This window comes from Heliconius melpomene, chromosome 19, assembly GCF_056956725.1.
Source record: "Heliconius melpomene rosina isolate 202511_hmr_F chromosome 19, ASM5695672v1, whole genome shotgun sequence".
Classification (NCBI taxonomy): domain Eukaryota; kingdom Metazoa; phylum Arthropoda; class Insecta; order Lepidoptera; family Nymphalidae; genus Heliconius; species Heliconius melpomene.
This window is the reverse complement of record NC_140407.1, coordinates 1371667-1386120: the sequence shown is the minus strand read 5'-3', so window position 1 is coordinate 1386120 and position 14454 is coordinate 1371667. Positions and strand designations below refer to the sequence as shown.

At 31.2% G+C, this 14454-nt stretch overlaps 1 protein-coding gene across 1 annotated transcript; it reads right to left on the bottom strand.

Annotated features, from left to right (window-relative positions):
- Nucleotides 1-134: 134 nt before the first annotated feature.
- On the bottom strand, nt 135-14309 carry LOC146528242 (succinyl-CoA:acetate/propanoyl-CoA:succinate CoA transferase). The gene is made up of 10 exons (XM_085202584.1): nt 13926-14309; nt 9843-10005; nt 8010-8148; nt 4949-5039; nt 4086-4274; nt 2965-3091; nt 2422-2510; nt 2005-2124; nt 1435-1581; nt 135-1079 (listed from the first exon to the last, which is right to left on the bottom strand). The coding sequence occupies exons 1-10, from the start codon at nt 14113-14115 to the stop codon at nt 895-897; spliced, it is 1440 nt and encodes a 479-aa protein (XP_085058710.1). The 5' UTR covers nt 14116-14309; the 3' UTR covers nt 135-894.
- Between the last annotated feature and the right edge of the window lie 145 nt (nt 14310-14454).

Sequence of the window (14454 nt, the reverse complement as noted above, 5' to 3'; positions counted from 1 at the left end):
ACATTTATATAAAATACAAAAAAAGTATAAATAGAAAAGTAAGCAATTTATATTTGATGACAATAAAAACTATATATTTTAAATGTCCTAAGAATGTAAATTAGGTTAGTTTTAATATAAATAAAACAATAATATTTAAAGATATACTTAAACATTTAATTCATACTTTTAAACGCGAACATAGTTAAAAATATATAAAATAACATGACTAAAATAATAATGAACTATGCATTACCACAAATACAAATGTAAATAGTTTGTAAAATTAGGCTTAATCTCTAAATACTAGTGCATAAAATGACACATACGAGACATTCGTATTATTTATTAAAAATTATTACAATTATTTCAACAGGCAACATTACAAAATATCTTTAAAAAAACTTCTAAAAAATGCACTTTAAATTCGAATTTTTAAATCAGTTCCAAATAGCTATGCAGCTTTCTAACAATGTTTGTTACTTTCAAAAGTAATAAGTGAAAACTTGCATTGTATTTAATTATTAAAGTCGGCAACATTGATATTATATACTCCACCTTTATATATGAACCTAATATGATTTGTATTTATTTTATATTCTAAACATATATCTAAGAAACATTCAATAATTAATAAAAAATGTAAACTAAGAAAAAATAAAGGCATGATTTTTTATAAATTTTACGGTAACTTGTCAGATTGGTATTGGTATTGGTAATGATTATTAAATGGAATATAAGTTATACTTATTTGATCCAACATATTCTAAGCATATAAGATGAAAACAAGCAATCTATTCATATTTCATGAAATCAAAAGATAATTTCTGTACCAATAATAATTAATATACGTAATATTATTAACACAAAAATAAGGCAAATATATAAAGGTATGTACATTCAATCCATTCATATTTAAGGAGCTGGCATACATTTAAGACGTTCGAAGGCAGCCTTTTCTAATGATTCACGATGATCAGGATGGGCTATTTTGATTAATTCATAGGCCCTCTGTCTAAGGGTTTTACCGAAGAGGTTTGCAATGCCCTGTTCCGTTACTACGTAGTTGACGTGAGCTCGTGATGTTACTACACCGGCACCTAATGAATTGAAAATTATACGTTATTTTTTTTCAGCTTCACGCTGTATCCCGCACATAGTAAGGTAGGCAGAGGAAGCCTCCGAAGCTCTCACTTTCCGCCAAATTATGGAGGCATTGCGTGTTGAGTGGTATAGAAGTCTCATTAATATTTCACGAATGTTCGATTATTTGTAAAACTAAGAAGAGAACCTTTCCATGAGAGGCATATTACAATGACATGGTTAAAGTAAGCGAAGATTTCAGGTATAGCTTAATTATCTAGATAGCCAAACACTGTTCAAGGGACTTGCGTTCAAATCTTCTATATTCAAAATGAGAATAACTATATTAATAAGCGAAAAAAGAAATCTTACCAATTTTCAAAGTAGGCACAATTTTAGATTCCCCGCGTTTAGTATTAGATACGATCGCGATGATAGGTTTCCCACGACCGTCAACTGATTCAGCAGCGCCACGAATGAAGTCCACTTGACCACCGAAACCGGAGAACATTCTAGTACCTGACCGTAGAAATTATATTGTTAGATACTTTTCTTTTAGCAATTGACAGTACGGCCGACGAGTCGTGGCCGCTCGGGCTATTGCTTTGTTAAAATATTTTTTATTTAAAACTAGAACTTGACACTATTATTTGGCAATTTAAGAAATTAATGTACAGATAAAAATTCAATAGATAAATGTTAAAGTATATAGGAGGTGAAAGTAAGTTAAATTAGCTGCATATAAAATATGAGATTCTTTATTACTTTTACTCAAACATAAAACATTGAATTGGCTGGAACTTTAGTTTTTAATATAGATATTTTTTTTAAAATGATAATGTTATGAAAACAAAAAAGTAATTCAGGTTAGTGAATAAATTGTTGTGTATTCCAAGCTGGCGAAGCCGAGACCTGGTTACTAGTATTAAAATATATAAGTACCTATAGAATCAGAGCACACTTGTCCGGTCAAGTCCACTTCGATACAAGAGTTAATGGCCGTCATGGTCGGTTGTAGAGATACTATGTGGGTGTTGTTGACGTAGTCGATCTCTAACATTTCTGTAAGAAATTTAGTATTATGTTTAATTAATATAATAAAAACGCTACTTTAATACTAAAAATATTTTGCTTTCTTGAGAGTGAATAATATTTTGAAATATGTTAAGAAATTGATAGAAAGAAAGATAAGAAATTTAAATATTTTTCCCACGCAGGTAGGCATAGCAGGAGAGTCAGAAAACCTAGTATCAAGACATTTCTCTTTCTCTGTGTGGGAATCAAAATCGACAACCATCGAGTTTACCGATAAATTATTTATATACAACATTTAATATTATTTAGACTAATAAAACATACCAATAAAAGGATTGTTGTCGACAAAATCGTATAACTCCTTGTTACCAACCAAAAAGCTTCCTACGATGCGTCCCCTGTGTGTTTTCTTCCTAAAAAAATTGAAAAATCACCTATAAATTTCAGCTTTCAAATTTTAAATTTTTTTTAGACTACGACTTTTTAGATTTCGGCTTTTCTCATTTTATGCCAAATTTCACAATTGTGGGTCAAATAAATTTTATACAAAATGCGACCAAATAGAAGCAAATACGCTACCAGCGTATTTGCTTTTCTTTTGATTACATAGACTTAGAAGCTCAATTTCTACGCCCTAAAGGAATATTTATACTATAACTACTATACCTGAATATTTATTTATGATAATTATTTCAGTTTTTTTATTTTTATTTATTTATTTAATTATTTCAGTTTCTAATAAAAACGGGCTTGACATATAGACATGCAGTCCATCTGTTTGCACATCTGTCAGTGTCTCTCTGAAAAAGTGAACCTATAATAGTCCCTATTTTTTTTGTGATACGGAAAAATATTAACAATACTTACTTATTATTCGTAACACAACCACGTTTCACCAAATCTATAACGCCAACTGAGAACATCTCTGAATGTATACCCAAGTCTTTGTGACCTTTGAGGGCGGACAGCACCGCGTCGGGAATACTGCCAATACCTGCAAATAAATTGTTATTTTAACCCCTATTTCACTTTACAATGGGTGAAATTTCCTATGTTCCTTTTGACTCGAGTATGTTATACAAAAACCTATCAATTAAAATTTGTAAGAAAATTTGAGAGTCAGTCCTTCAGTTAAAATACATTGATATGAAAGATAGAAGCATGCTTATACTATATAAAAAAAATGTTGCACCCAATACAACGAGGGCAATGATGACATTGTAAATAGACTAATTCAACAAGTATTGTGAAAGACTGGAACAAAGCAGTCATGTCCCTACTTATTAAGAAAACATAAAAATTTTAACATAGCAGGATATATGTTTTCTTAATATTTTTTTTTTCCCTAAGTGTGGAATAACACTTTAAAAAATGTTAAAAAATAAAGCATGTCCTCCAATATAGCAATACTGTTCTCATCCTAGTACCAAGTACACTTTATGAGACTAGATTTAAAATCTTTCAATGTAATTTAATTATGATAAACAAATATTTATATGTAAAATATATAGTATAAAAATACCAAACAACGACTTAGTCTCATTCTTTTTCTTTTAATATGAGACAAAACTGAGGAATGATTTTTTTTAAATATTCTAACTTTCTATTCTATTCTAACTTCTCTTTGGTTACATTGTAATTGATATAATTTATTATTTAATAAAAACATGTACCCATTCCTAGATTAATAAGACAAATGATTATGACTATCTTTTTATAATTGGTTTTTTGTGTGACAGACTACAAAATTCAGTTTTTCATCTATACTGATGTATTTTAAAAGGTGAGTGAAAAGTATTAAGAAAGCACTAATGAAACAAAAACACTCTTGCCATGTGTTTTAAATTTTGAGATATAAGGTAAAATATCGCTCGTATCTGTCAAGATTACCCAGATTTACTGTAATGATATAAAAAAAAGGGTACGGACCAAATATTGCTAGACATTAAAATTCAAATAAAAAAAAAATAAACAACAAAAACGCCCACCCATCTGCAGAGTAGCACCGTCCTCCACCAGGTTCTCTCCAATGAGCTGCCCTATCTTGGTCTCCTCGGGGCTGGCCGGCTTGCTGCCGTGGTCGGGCAGCGGCGTGTTGTCCTCCACCGCCACGTCGATGTGCGACATGTGGATGATGGCGTCGCCGAATGTGCGGGGCATGTTCACGTTTACTTGAGCTGGAATAGATATTTTTATAATAGTTTAAACACATTTCTATCTCTTTAGATACTTAATACAACTATTTAAGGCAGTCATGGCGCAGGGGCACACAGTGTGACTCACAGGGGCACACAGTCCACAACCAGTCGAGTATACACTCGACTGGTTGTGGACTAGATACCCACTTGAGAAAATGAAATATTTATTTAAACCTATATTTCCATTTCTTCGCACTAGTGTCGAGACAAAGTGCGGTAGTCCCCCACACAGCATAGGTAGGTAGGTAGGCACAGGGAACCTAGTGTTAAGACACTCCGTTCCTCACTTTCTGCCGAATTCTGGAGGCATTGCGTGTTGACTCGACACCAGAGCGAAGAAATGGAAATATAAACGTAAATAAATATTTCACTTCCTCGAGTGGGGATAGAACCCACAACCGTCGCGTTACAGTTAGATACCAAAAAATAAAGCCCACAAATAAATTCAGTCTTTTCAGTCTTTTATCAATATTCTTTAAAATAAATAACGATATTTTAATTATTAAACAATGTGAGTTTTATAAATTTATACTTACTCATTAAGAATCAATCAAAACTAGTCAAATAACAAATTAATAATGACTGTTGTCATAATAATTAAAATAAAAAAATGAAGAAATTTGGTTAATAAATAAATATAATAAAAATTTTACCAATAATAACTTTCGAGTTCACTAAGGCTGCTCTCACACAGTCTACTGAAGTACCCAAGCTGCAGTATCCATGTAGGTCCGGAGGAGAAACCTAAAGAAGACATGTTTTTGGTTATATTATGCTATTTATTTATTGCATACTCCTGAATTTTAGGCTGGAGCTCTGATAACGAAGCAAAGCGTGGCGTTAAGTTCCGCCACTTAACACGCCTCAAGAATTCGGCTGAAAGTGGGGAACAAGACATTCTGTCTTACCACCACGTTTCCATGTTCTGCCTTGCTATGTGAAAGATACAGCGTTATACTAAAAAATAAATGTATTGTAAGCACTTATTATGCAAACTTTTAACAAAATTTTATGCAAAATAAATACAAGTTTGAGAACTAAGTCCAGACACCAACGCCCTTGGTTACCTACATCTTGATGGACGACCTTTTAATGACATAGCAATTGAGTATTTCCGCGGTTCAGAGGCCAATAACGATCTATGATAATCCCCAATTTCCCACGTAGAAAATTTTGATTTTTTTAATAGGTAGTTTATATTTTTTTGTAGAGTAATGTATAGCGCAACATGGGGAGGGGAAATAGATAAATAAAAAGGAAGTTAGTGTAAAAATATTTATTAGTACCTAGTAAATAACCTAAAATATCATAGTTGTGGCGTAGGGCACGAGCGTGCGACTGTAAACGTGACAGGTTGTCGGTTTGATTCCCCTTCGAAGAAATGAAGTATATATTATAATTTCCTTCCTTCAGTAGCGAAGCAAAGCGCGGCGTTGAGCTCCGCTACTCAACACGCAATGTCGTCAGAATGCGGCGGAATTGCCCAACGAAAGTGTCATAATAAGAACGGAGTTTGGAGAGTGTTTAATACTAGCTTGACATGTTCCCTGTCTACCCTGTTATAAGAGGAATACAGCGTAAATCTAAAAATAGACTCTTATATTATTGTCAACATAACTTTGATGAAAACAGTAATGAAGAAGAAACTCGTTTATGTATTACGTAATACATAAACGAGTTTCTTCTAAAGTGTATCAAAAATATATATATATATACTAGCGACCCTCTTGCGGCTTCGCCCGCTTTTACTACTGGATTATTAATATAATGTATGTTTGCAAAGCACTTAAGATAATGTGAAAATTAATTAAACCCTAATGCAACCCGCATTTTCGTAGTTTCAATAAGGATTTTCCAATTGTTTTACACAGCAAGGATTTTTTAGTAGGTACCGTAATTTTAAATCTGTGCTACTAATCTTTTCAAGTACTTATTAAAATATATTTAAATTACTACTTTTAGATAGTTAAATGACATTGGCATCTAAATCTTCATTGCTATAAAGGCAGGCGGTTTTTTTCAAGCTTGTGGTTAATGCTGAAGAGGGTATTCTGTCCCTGATGAAAAGCAAGCACTACGTGGCTACCTGTGACGAAAATTAAATAGAATGCATCGGCCGGAAATTGAACCCGGGCTGCCCGCGTGGCAGGCGAGCATTCTACCACTGAACCACCGATGCGTGTATAGCAGGCGGGCGCGGCGGACTCGCTTGTATAAGCATAACGTCGCGAGGCGCGTTTCGCAGCAAGGATTTTTTGATATTGTAACAACTTCTAAAGTACTTATTACAATGAAAAACAGAAAAGACAATTTTGATCTACATTAAATGGCCAACGTAACTAATATACTTATTTATATGCTGAGAGTAAGGGATAAGTGAAACTTGACTCGATGCAGTTGATGTGTGAATGGCGGGATGTGTCAATAATTAAATGCGTTTTTCTCTAAAACTATTCGCAATTTCGGAATCGTTTAAAAAGCAAATTTTATCTTCGTTTAACGAAGAAATTTAATAAAGTATTTTAAAGGATAAGGATTAATACCATTATGGAAAAATATCCCTCACAATAAAAAATATATTGAAATTACTATTTTTAGACAGAAATATGATCACTACACGTTATTCTTAAAAGATACGAATATGCCATCGCGGACTTTTTTGTAGATCTTATTAAGAGGAACAATACTCCAGTACATTTTTTTCATGTAGTATTTACCATTAAAGCAGCGCATGCGTCAAAGTGTCTCAGCGGGTAGGACTTTATACACATTTATCGTATTTATGTTAATTTACACAAGAATGTACAAATAATAAACTAAATATAAACCTTCCCTGAGAAATACTCGACCTAATGGTGAAAACCGCATCCAATTCCGTTGGGTGGTTTGGAAGAAGAAGAGTTAGAAAGTTCAGACAGACACAAAAAGCGACTTTGTTTTATAAGATATATATATATATAGGATAGGATAGGATAATATATTGCGGTTGGTGTCGGCGTTACTTATGAATAATTTGTAGTGTCACTTTTCTGTCTATCTAATTTTTATCTTGTATCGGATAGTACCAGTATTAAATTATTATCTTAACAATCTAATGTGATAAATAAGATATGCATGTATTTTTCATGAGTTTTTTAAAAGTGTTGCTTCTTATGTTATACTTCGTTGCAAAGAGTTTTAAATAAAAACTTTTTTTCTGTTTCTTTCTATTTCCTCTTTTAGTGGAGTAAAAGTGGAAAATAATGATAATTATTATTTTTAATTTTTCCTGTGCTAAGACAAGGCGCAGAGTTGTATTCCGCCACTTAACATATAATATCTCGACAGGCGACCATAACATTGGTTCTCTTTATTAATCTCCCGAAATAGCAGTTAAAACATAAACATAAATGAATATTCGTCGAGCCGTCGTGTTACAGCGGTGTGACTGTAACGCGGCGGTTGTGGGTTCGATCCCCACTCGAGGAATATAAAATATTTATTTACGTTTATATTTTCATTTCTTCGCTCTTAGGCAAAGCGCAGCATTGAGTTCTGCCACTCAACACGCAATTCCTCCAGAAATCGACAGAAAATGGGTAACGGAGTGTCCTAACACTGTCCCTCTGCCTACCCTGCTGTGTGCAGGATACAGCGTGAAGTTGATTTTAATTTATAAATGAATATATTATGAAATTTTGATTTCTTATATAATAAAATATACACCATAACTACCTGTATAAGAGCAATGTCGGGCTGGATGATCTTCCTATGGAACAACTTGGGAATGTCTTGCAAGAAGATGGGGATCGCGTCGGAGCGCCCCTCCGCTACCGACTTCCTTACGTTTGCCGCCATGAATAGTGATACGGATCTGTAAATTTTAGGTAATTTTATTGACGCCATCGTGGCTTAGTGGAACAGCGTCTGATTGTAAACGCGGTGGTTGTGGGTCCGGTAACACTCGGGGAAGCTAATTATTTTTATTACTCCGCAGTGGTAACAGGACAAAGACTTCCAATAAAAAAAATAGATTATACTAAGAGAACATTTTTAAATCATTGCCAATTTAAAAATCTATTTTTTGTTTCTTATATTAGTCTTACATTAATGCAGGTAATGAACAAAATGTTGTAGATTCTTGTTGAAAAGGAATTAATTTTGGTTAACTAATTTAAATACACTAATTGTAAATAATGTTATGTATTTTAATTCTTCCTGCCGTTGTATTCATGTAAATACTTGATTTGAAAATGCATGTCAGTATAGTTTATATTCTTAATTTAGGTACTTCACAGTTCTTATATAGTATTATCTTGAAATAATAAGAATAATATATTTATATATTAGTAACGAAATTTTGTGAAAGTCGGCTCTACCTACAAAAAAAGGCAATATAAAAAAGCTAACTGAACCTGTTTAATAAATTCATTAATTTTATTGGTTCTATATCTATGTATGCAGTAGATAAACAATATAACTTGCCACTATCTACTATTTAATACATCAGATAAAAATACAAAAATTGTTTTATGTATAATTTAAACTGAGGAACATTTATCAAAATATTTTCTTTTCATGTTCATGCTTTCTCCTACATATTGTAGGAAGAGGGAACCTACTGTTAAAACAGTCCTTTCTCTACTACCTCATTTTCGAGACATTATGTTGAGTTGCAGAACTAAACGCCGCACATTGTCTATCAGAGCGACGAAACGAAATAAGAAATATAATCGTTTCCCCAAGTAGTGACCAAACCTACAACCATCACGTGAACAATCAGACATCTCACTGCGCTTTAACGATTTCAAATATATTGAACTACGTTGAAGTCAGTTAGAATCTCATCATAAGATATTTTAAATAGATTATAGGTTTTAAGTGTTTACTTTCATAAAAACAACAATTTGGCACTGTACAATCTAAATTCCGCGATAAAATTGTCAATGATACGAGAGGAATAGACTTTATCGAGCGTATTTACATTTAGATAGTCTATTCTTGATAATTTTGGATTACGTAATTTTTTTCTATGGATTTATCGAATTCGTAGTAACAATGGGAAATATAATAGCGATATTTGTTATCTTTACAAATTTTTCGTATTGTCTGGGATCATAGTATATATAAAAAATAGGTGTACTATTTGTCAAATTTTATTTAAAAAAAAAATATCAGTCGATTAGGTATAAGAAATTAGTTTATTTGGTTTTATAATTATACAATTTAAACAATATGTAAGGCAGTAAGTCACAATTGACTCAACTATGGCGTAATAGTGAAGTGACCTATCTGGCTGGGCATAATGGCTGTGTCGTACTCTAGGGAATATTTCAAATATATAGGCATAAGTAGGCGTGTCCTCTGTCTGGTTATATAAAGTACAGACAAGGCAGGTAACTTGTTAATGTCTAAATAATTGTTCTATCTATACAATATTTTTCCTATACTTCCCATTTAAAATGATAGGAATTAAGACAGTAAATGCAACAGTACTAACAAGAAATTTAATAATTCATTAGAAATGTATTTTTTCATTTAACTTATTGTTTTATTTGTTATCATTACCTAAATATATCCTTGCATTCCGGTGCAACGTACGCTGCATCCTTTTCGGTGTGCATATGCACCACTTTGATGTCTCTCAATGAGCCAGCCTTGCCGACTTCAGTCATAGCGTCCAGCAGCGGTACGGGTGTGGCCGCGGCGCCTTGCGAGAACACCGTTTGACCTACAAATGGGTTATTATGAAATTTTTATATGTAAATTATGCATGTTATATAACAATTTGAGGTCGTCATAGCACAGGGGTACAAGGGTGTCACTGTAACGGCGACGGTTGTCAGTTCGACCCCTGCCATATGCGGGAGAATGTAATTTATATATATTTTTTTAAAATAGTCGTAATATAATTTTTGACAAAATTTTATTAGCTTATTTGAGCATTAAATAGTTATGATTAATATGTTCTAGCTTACGTATAAAAATTTTAAAGTTAAGAAAAAATAACAAAAGACTTGTTAAATCTGTCGCATACTGTAAGTTGTTACGTAACGACTAACGGCAACGGGGCAAGAGACCTACATAGGGTACATACTTACATCACAGTAATCCTATCTTACTCTTTAAACTTCCATACTACAGTATAGCAAAATTATGGTATTAGTAGAAAAGGTACGTACATATATAAATACCCATTTCTATATCACATGCAGATAAGTAATATTAATCCTATTTAGTTAAAAACAAAAAAAGGTTACATTGTAAAGCCAAGGTAACACAAAGGAAAACTCATTGATACACTGATAGCATATCAACGCATAACGAGATGGTAGACCTTAACCTAGTTTGTTTCAATAGCCTGCAGTATATTTAAAAATACATAATATACATTTTTTCCTATGAAAATAACTTTTTAAAATTTGTTTAAGCTAAAGTTTAACATTTAATAATTAAACTAAACTAAAACGTCTTTGATTATATGTTTATTAAAACTTTACAAGTTATGGACTCTATTGTTTCTTTAAAACAAAAATGGGCATGATAAGACTTACTATAGTTTTAGTTTTCTCTCTAGTTATAATTGCCTCTATTTATTTAATATTCGCATATTATATACATTCTGAGCTATTTACACAGACAAGTAAAAATCTATGCAATATAGAATCCCACAAACATATATTGAACCTATTGTAGAATTCTAGTACAGTACAGAATTGTAGTTTGACAAATCATAGAGTAATATATCAAAGTAAATTAATCACTTATCACACCAGACACGCCCATATTTAATTGACGATAAAAATAGCTTGAGAAAACAAAGTTTGCAAAGGTCGGGTGCCATTGACCTCATCTGTATGTTACACGCGATACAAGCAGTTATCATCGAATACTGACGTAATACAGAGTAATAATAAAAACAGGCTTATTTGTAATATAAGAAAAAAAATTTTTGTCCATTTCGAGACATTATATCTCACTTAGCAACTAGAGACATTGAATAGAGAACAATGGAAGCCGTAGCCGAAATAAAAGAAGCTAGAGTAGAATAGAAAAATATTTTTGTCGTAAACCATTAATATGTTAACAACATGTATTGTAGCAAAACTATATGGTTTTATTTCAAATCTCAATAATAAAAGCTTCTTTTTTTTGAAAATTTTCTGTTTTCGGCCAATTATAATATAAATTGTTTAATTTTTCTTTCCTAAAATAAATAAATGGTAAATCTTTTTTTTCTTTACTTGTAGTACAGTGGCTATCAAAATTGTTCAAAACGAGAAATAAATGTAATATACCCTATGGGCTAAAGTTATTCTGGTATCTTACGTAAACAACTGCGGTACAAACTCCAACGAATGAAACTCAATACAATCCGATCGAAGGAAATATAACAATAATAAACAAAATACGCATGTTTTTTCATAAAACTTGTTTGTGTGATTAGTTTTCTAAAGGTCATCTAGAATATTTGTTGTTTTCGTTGTTCATATAAATTTTTACGACAAAATAAATATTTGCGTCTCCCATCATCATACACGTAAACCTCGTTATTTGTGTATTTATTGATAAAAAATAGATTTTAAATAAGATACAACATACAATAACCAAAATGTTAACAACATGTATGACTTATGGTATTTTTTTATTTTCTATTAAATTTTAGTTAGTTTTACTAGCTGTATGATGGGACTAATAGTAAAAAAATCGACCAAATTTATGAACCGATCGATGACGAAATTATGAAAATTTAAAACTGGCAACACTCCAGGGATCAAAAATAGTTATGTATTATTCATAAATTAACTTTATTAAATAAACAAACTGTTATGATTTTTGCTCAGGATTAATTCTATTAATTTTATTATTTTTTCTTAAGTGTTGAATTATCCAAGAGGTGCAGGTTCAAATCCTGCTACATTAATTTTGTTATTACTTTCCTTAATATGTATTTTAATTCTATTAGTTTAAATTTTATTTCAGTAAGAACCACTGTACACATTGATACTCATAATTGTTATTTCTTATATTTTATGCAAATATGTCTATAAATGGTCTTCATTATTAGAACATTCATAAGTCTTAGATTAATGCCAAGGCAGCTATTGAGCTACTGAGCAATTACGAATTCAAACTCATTATTAATCAATTCATGTACACTGTATTATTGCATAGACAAAGATGTTTATTTTGTGATGTATTTCATGTTGATAAAAAAATATATTCATATTATACTAGTAAAAAGCCAGTTGGGGAGAGAAAATCCAGTGTTAAGATGCTTCTTATGTCATGCACCATCTAGTTTTCAAGACATTTTGAGTTGAGAGGCAGAGCTTAACACTGCACTATTTCTTCTAACCAGAATGAGGAAAATGCTTAATTTCTCCAAGAAGAAATTAAACTAATAAAACTGTTGTGTTGTGTTTACAGTGCTCAAAGGCCAAAAATAATGTATTCCTCTTACTGAGGATTAAATTGATAACCACCACATTTGCTACCACACTGCTGCTCAATGGTGCATACATATTGCTATTTAAACAAATAAAAAATCAAGTTATCCATTAAATTTGGTACTTTAAATAAGATAAACAAAGAAAAAAATTTAAGATAAAGCATTTGCAATACAAATGCATGTTTTAATGTATTATTTACACAAATTACAAACAACAGTATCATAAAGATAGCAATAATACATATATGGCATGCTTTTTAAATGCTTAGCAGTTAAGTGACAATAAACCATGATCTGATAATGCAATGTTCCAATTCTTATGTTATCAATAAATTTAGAGATGATAATTTTATTTATACACTTTTAATAAGTTGACTTGTAAATATGTATTAATGTTTAAGAAACTGAATTTGTGCCCTTTGTAATAGTTGTATCATCCATCATAAAAGTTAGTTATACATAGCTTAAATGGCAGTACAATAATATGGAATCAGCTGCATATTAGCAGCTTTTCTGGTCATGGAGGTGAAGTATATTTATGGAAAAGCATATTTCTCATAATTTCAAATTTGAAAAATAAAATGCTTATATATTTTGCTTAGCCATATATTTGATTTATTAGTCTGATTATGATTTTAAAAAATAACACAAACATGTATTTTAAATAATCAATATCCACCACCAATCTTATATTATAAAAATAATAAAAAAAAACAAAAAATTGTTTAGCCCATTGCATTATTAACAAAAGCATTAATGTTGCACTTATAATACATATTTATAAAATTATGTGAATTAATTTCTTCTATATGTATATTTTATGTTTTATATCAAACTTGTTCTGGACAGTTTAATTTGCATTATATGGTCGTCATGACAATTTACCAATAAACAACTACTGTACAAAGTTCAATTGTTTGCCCCTGTGCATTCAATCTTCTCCTCTGATTTAATTTTATTATACTTTAAATTATTTATTACTGTTCTGTTTGTAACTTAATGATACGAAATAATAATAAATAACTTAGTAATGCGCGACAGCTTACTTTATTAATCATTTATTGTATGTTGGCTGCAATAGCTATTTTGTATATTATTTGGATACAGAGTAATGAATAGGTCATATAAATAGCGAATCAAAGTAGTAACATCCTAAATATAACTTTCTGTTTAATCGAAATAAAACTAATATTTCTCACCTGATTTTAAACATTTTTCAAATGCTTGCTTGGCACTGAGGAATTCTGGTTTCCTATCCAATGGCTGCGATAGTTCTTGTGTATAAGTAAAATAAGTTCTGTTCGATTTACCAGTTTGTAACGCGGCACCGATTTTAGTGAAATTCCGGGCCGTAACGTTAGGCACCACAAATTTGCCTATAACCGACATTTTAATTAGATAAATGAATCGGCTGCTTCTCAAGTAAATTGTAACTTTATTATAACAAAACGATTATCAATATGATAATTGTCTCACTTGCGTTCGATTATTCGAACCACAAGTAAACTGAAAAGATTAGCAACAACGGCAAACACTTTGCGTGACTCGTCCGTCCCGCGCTCTTCACCGCTGCGTTGTCTTGTTTTTGACAAATATCTAGCCGCACAGAATATACTAACATTTTTACAATATTAAATGCAGTAAGATTCTTATAAGAAATTTAAATTAAATATTTTGAAAAAAAAAGGTATACTAGAAAACAATAAGTTTATGATATATTGAAAAAAT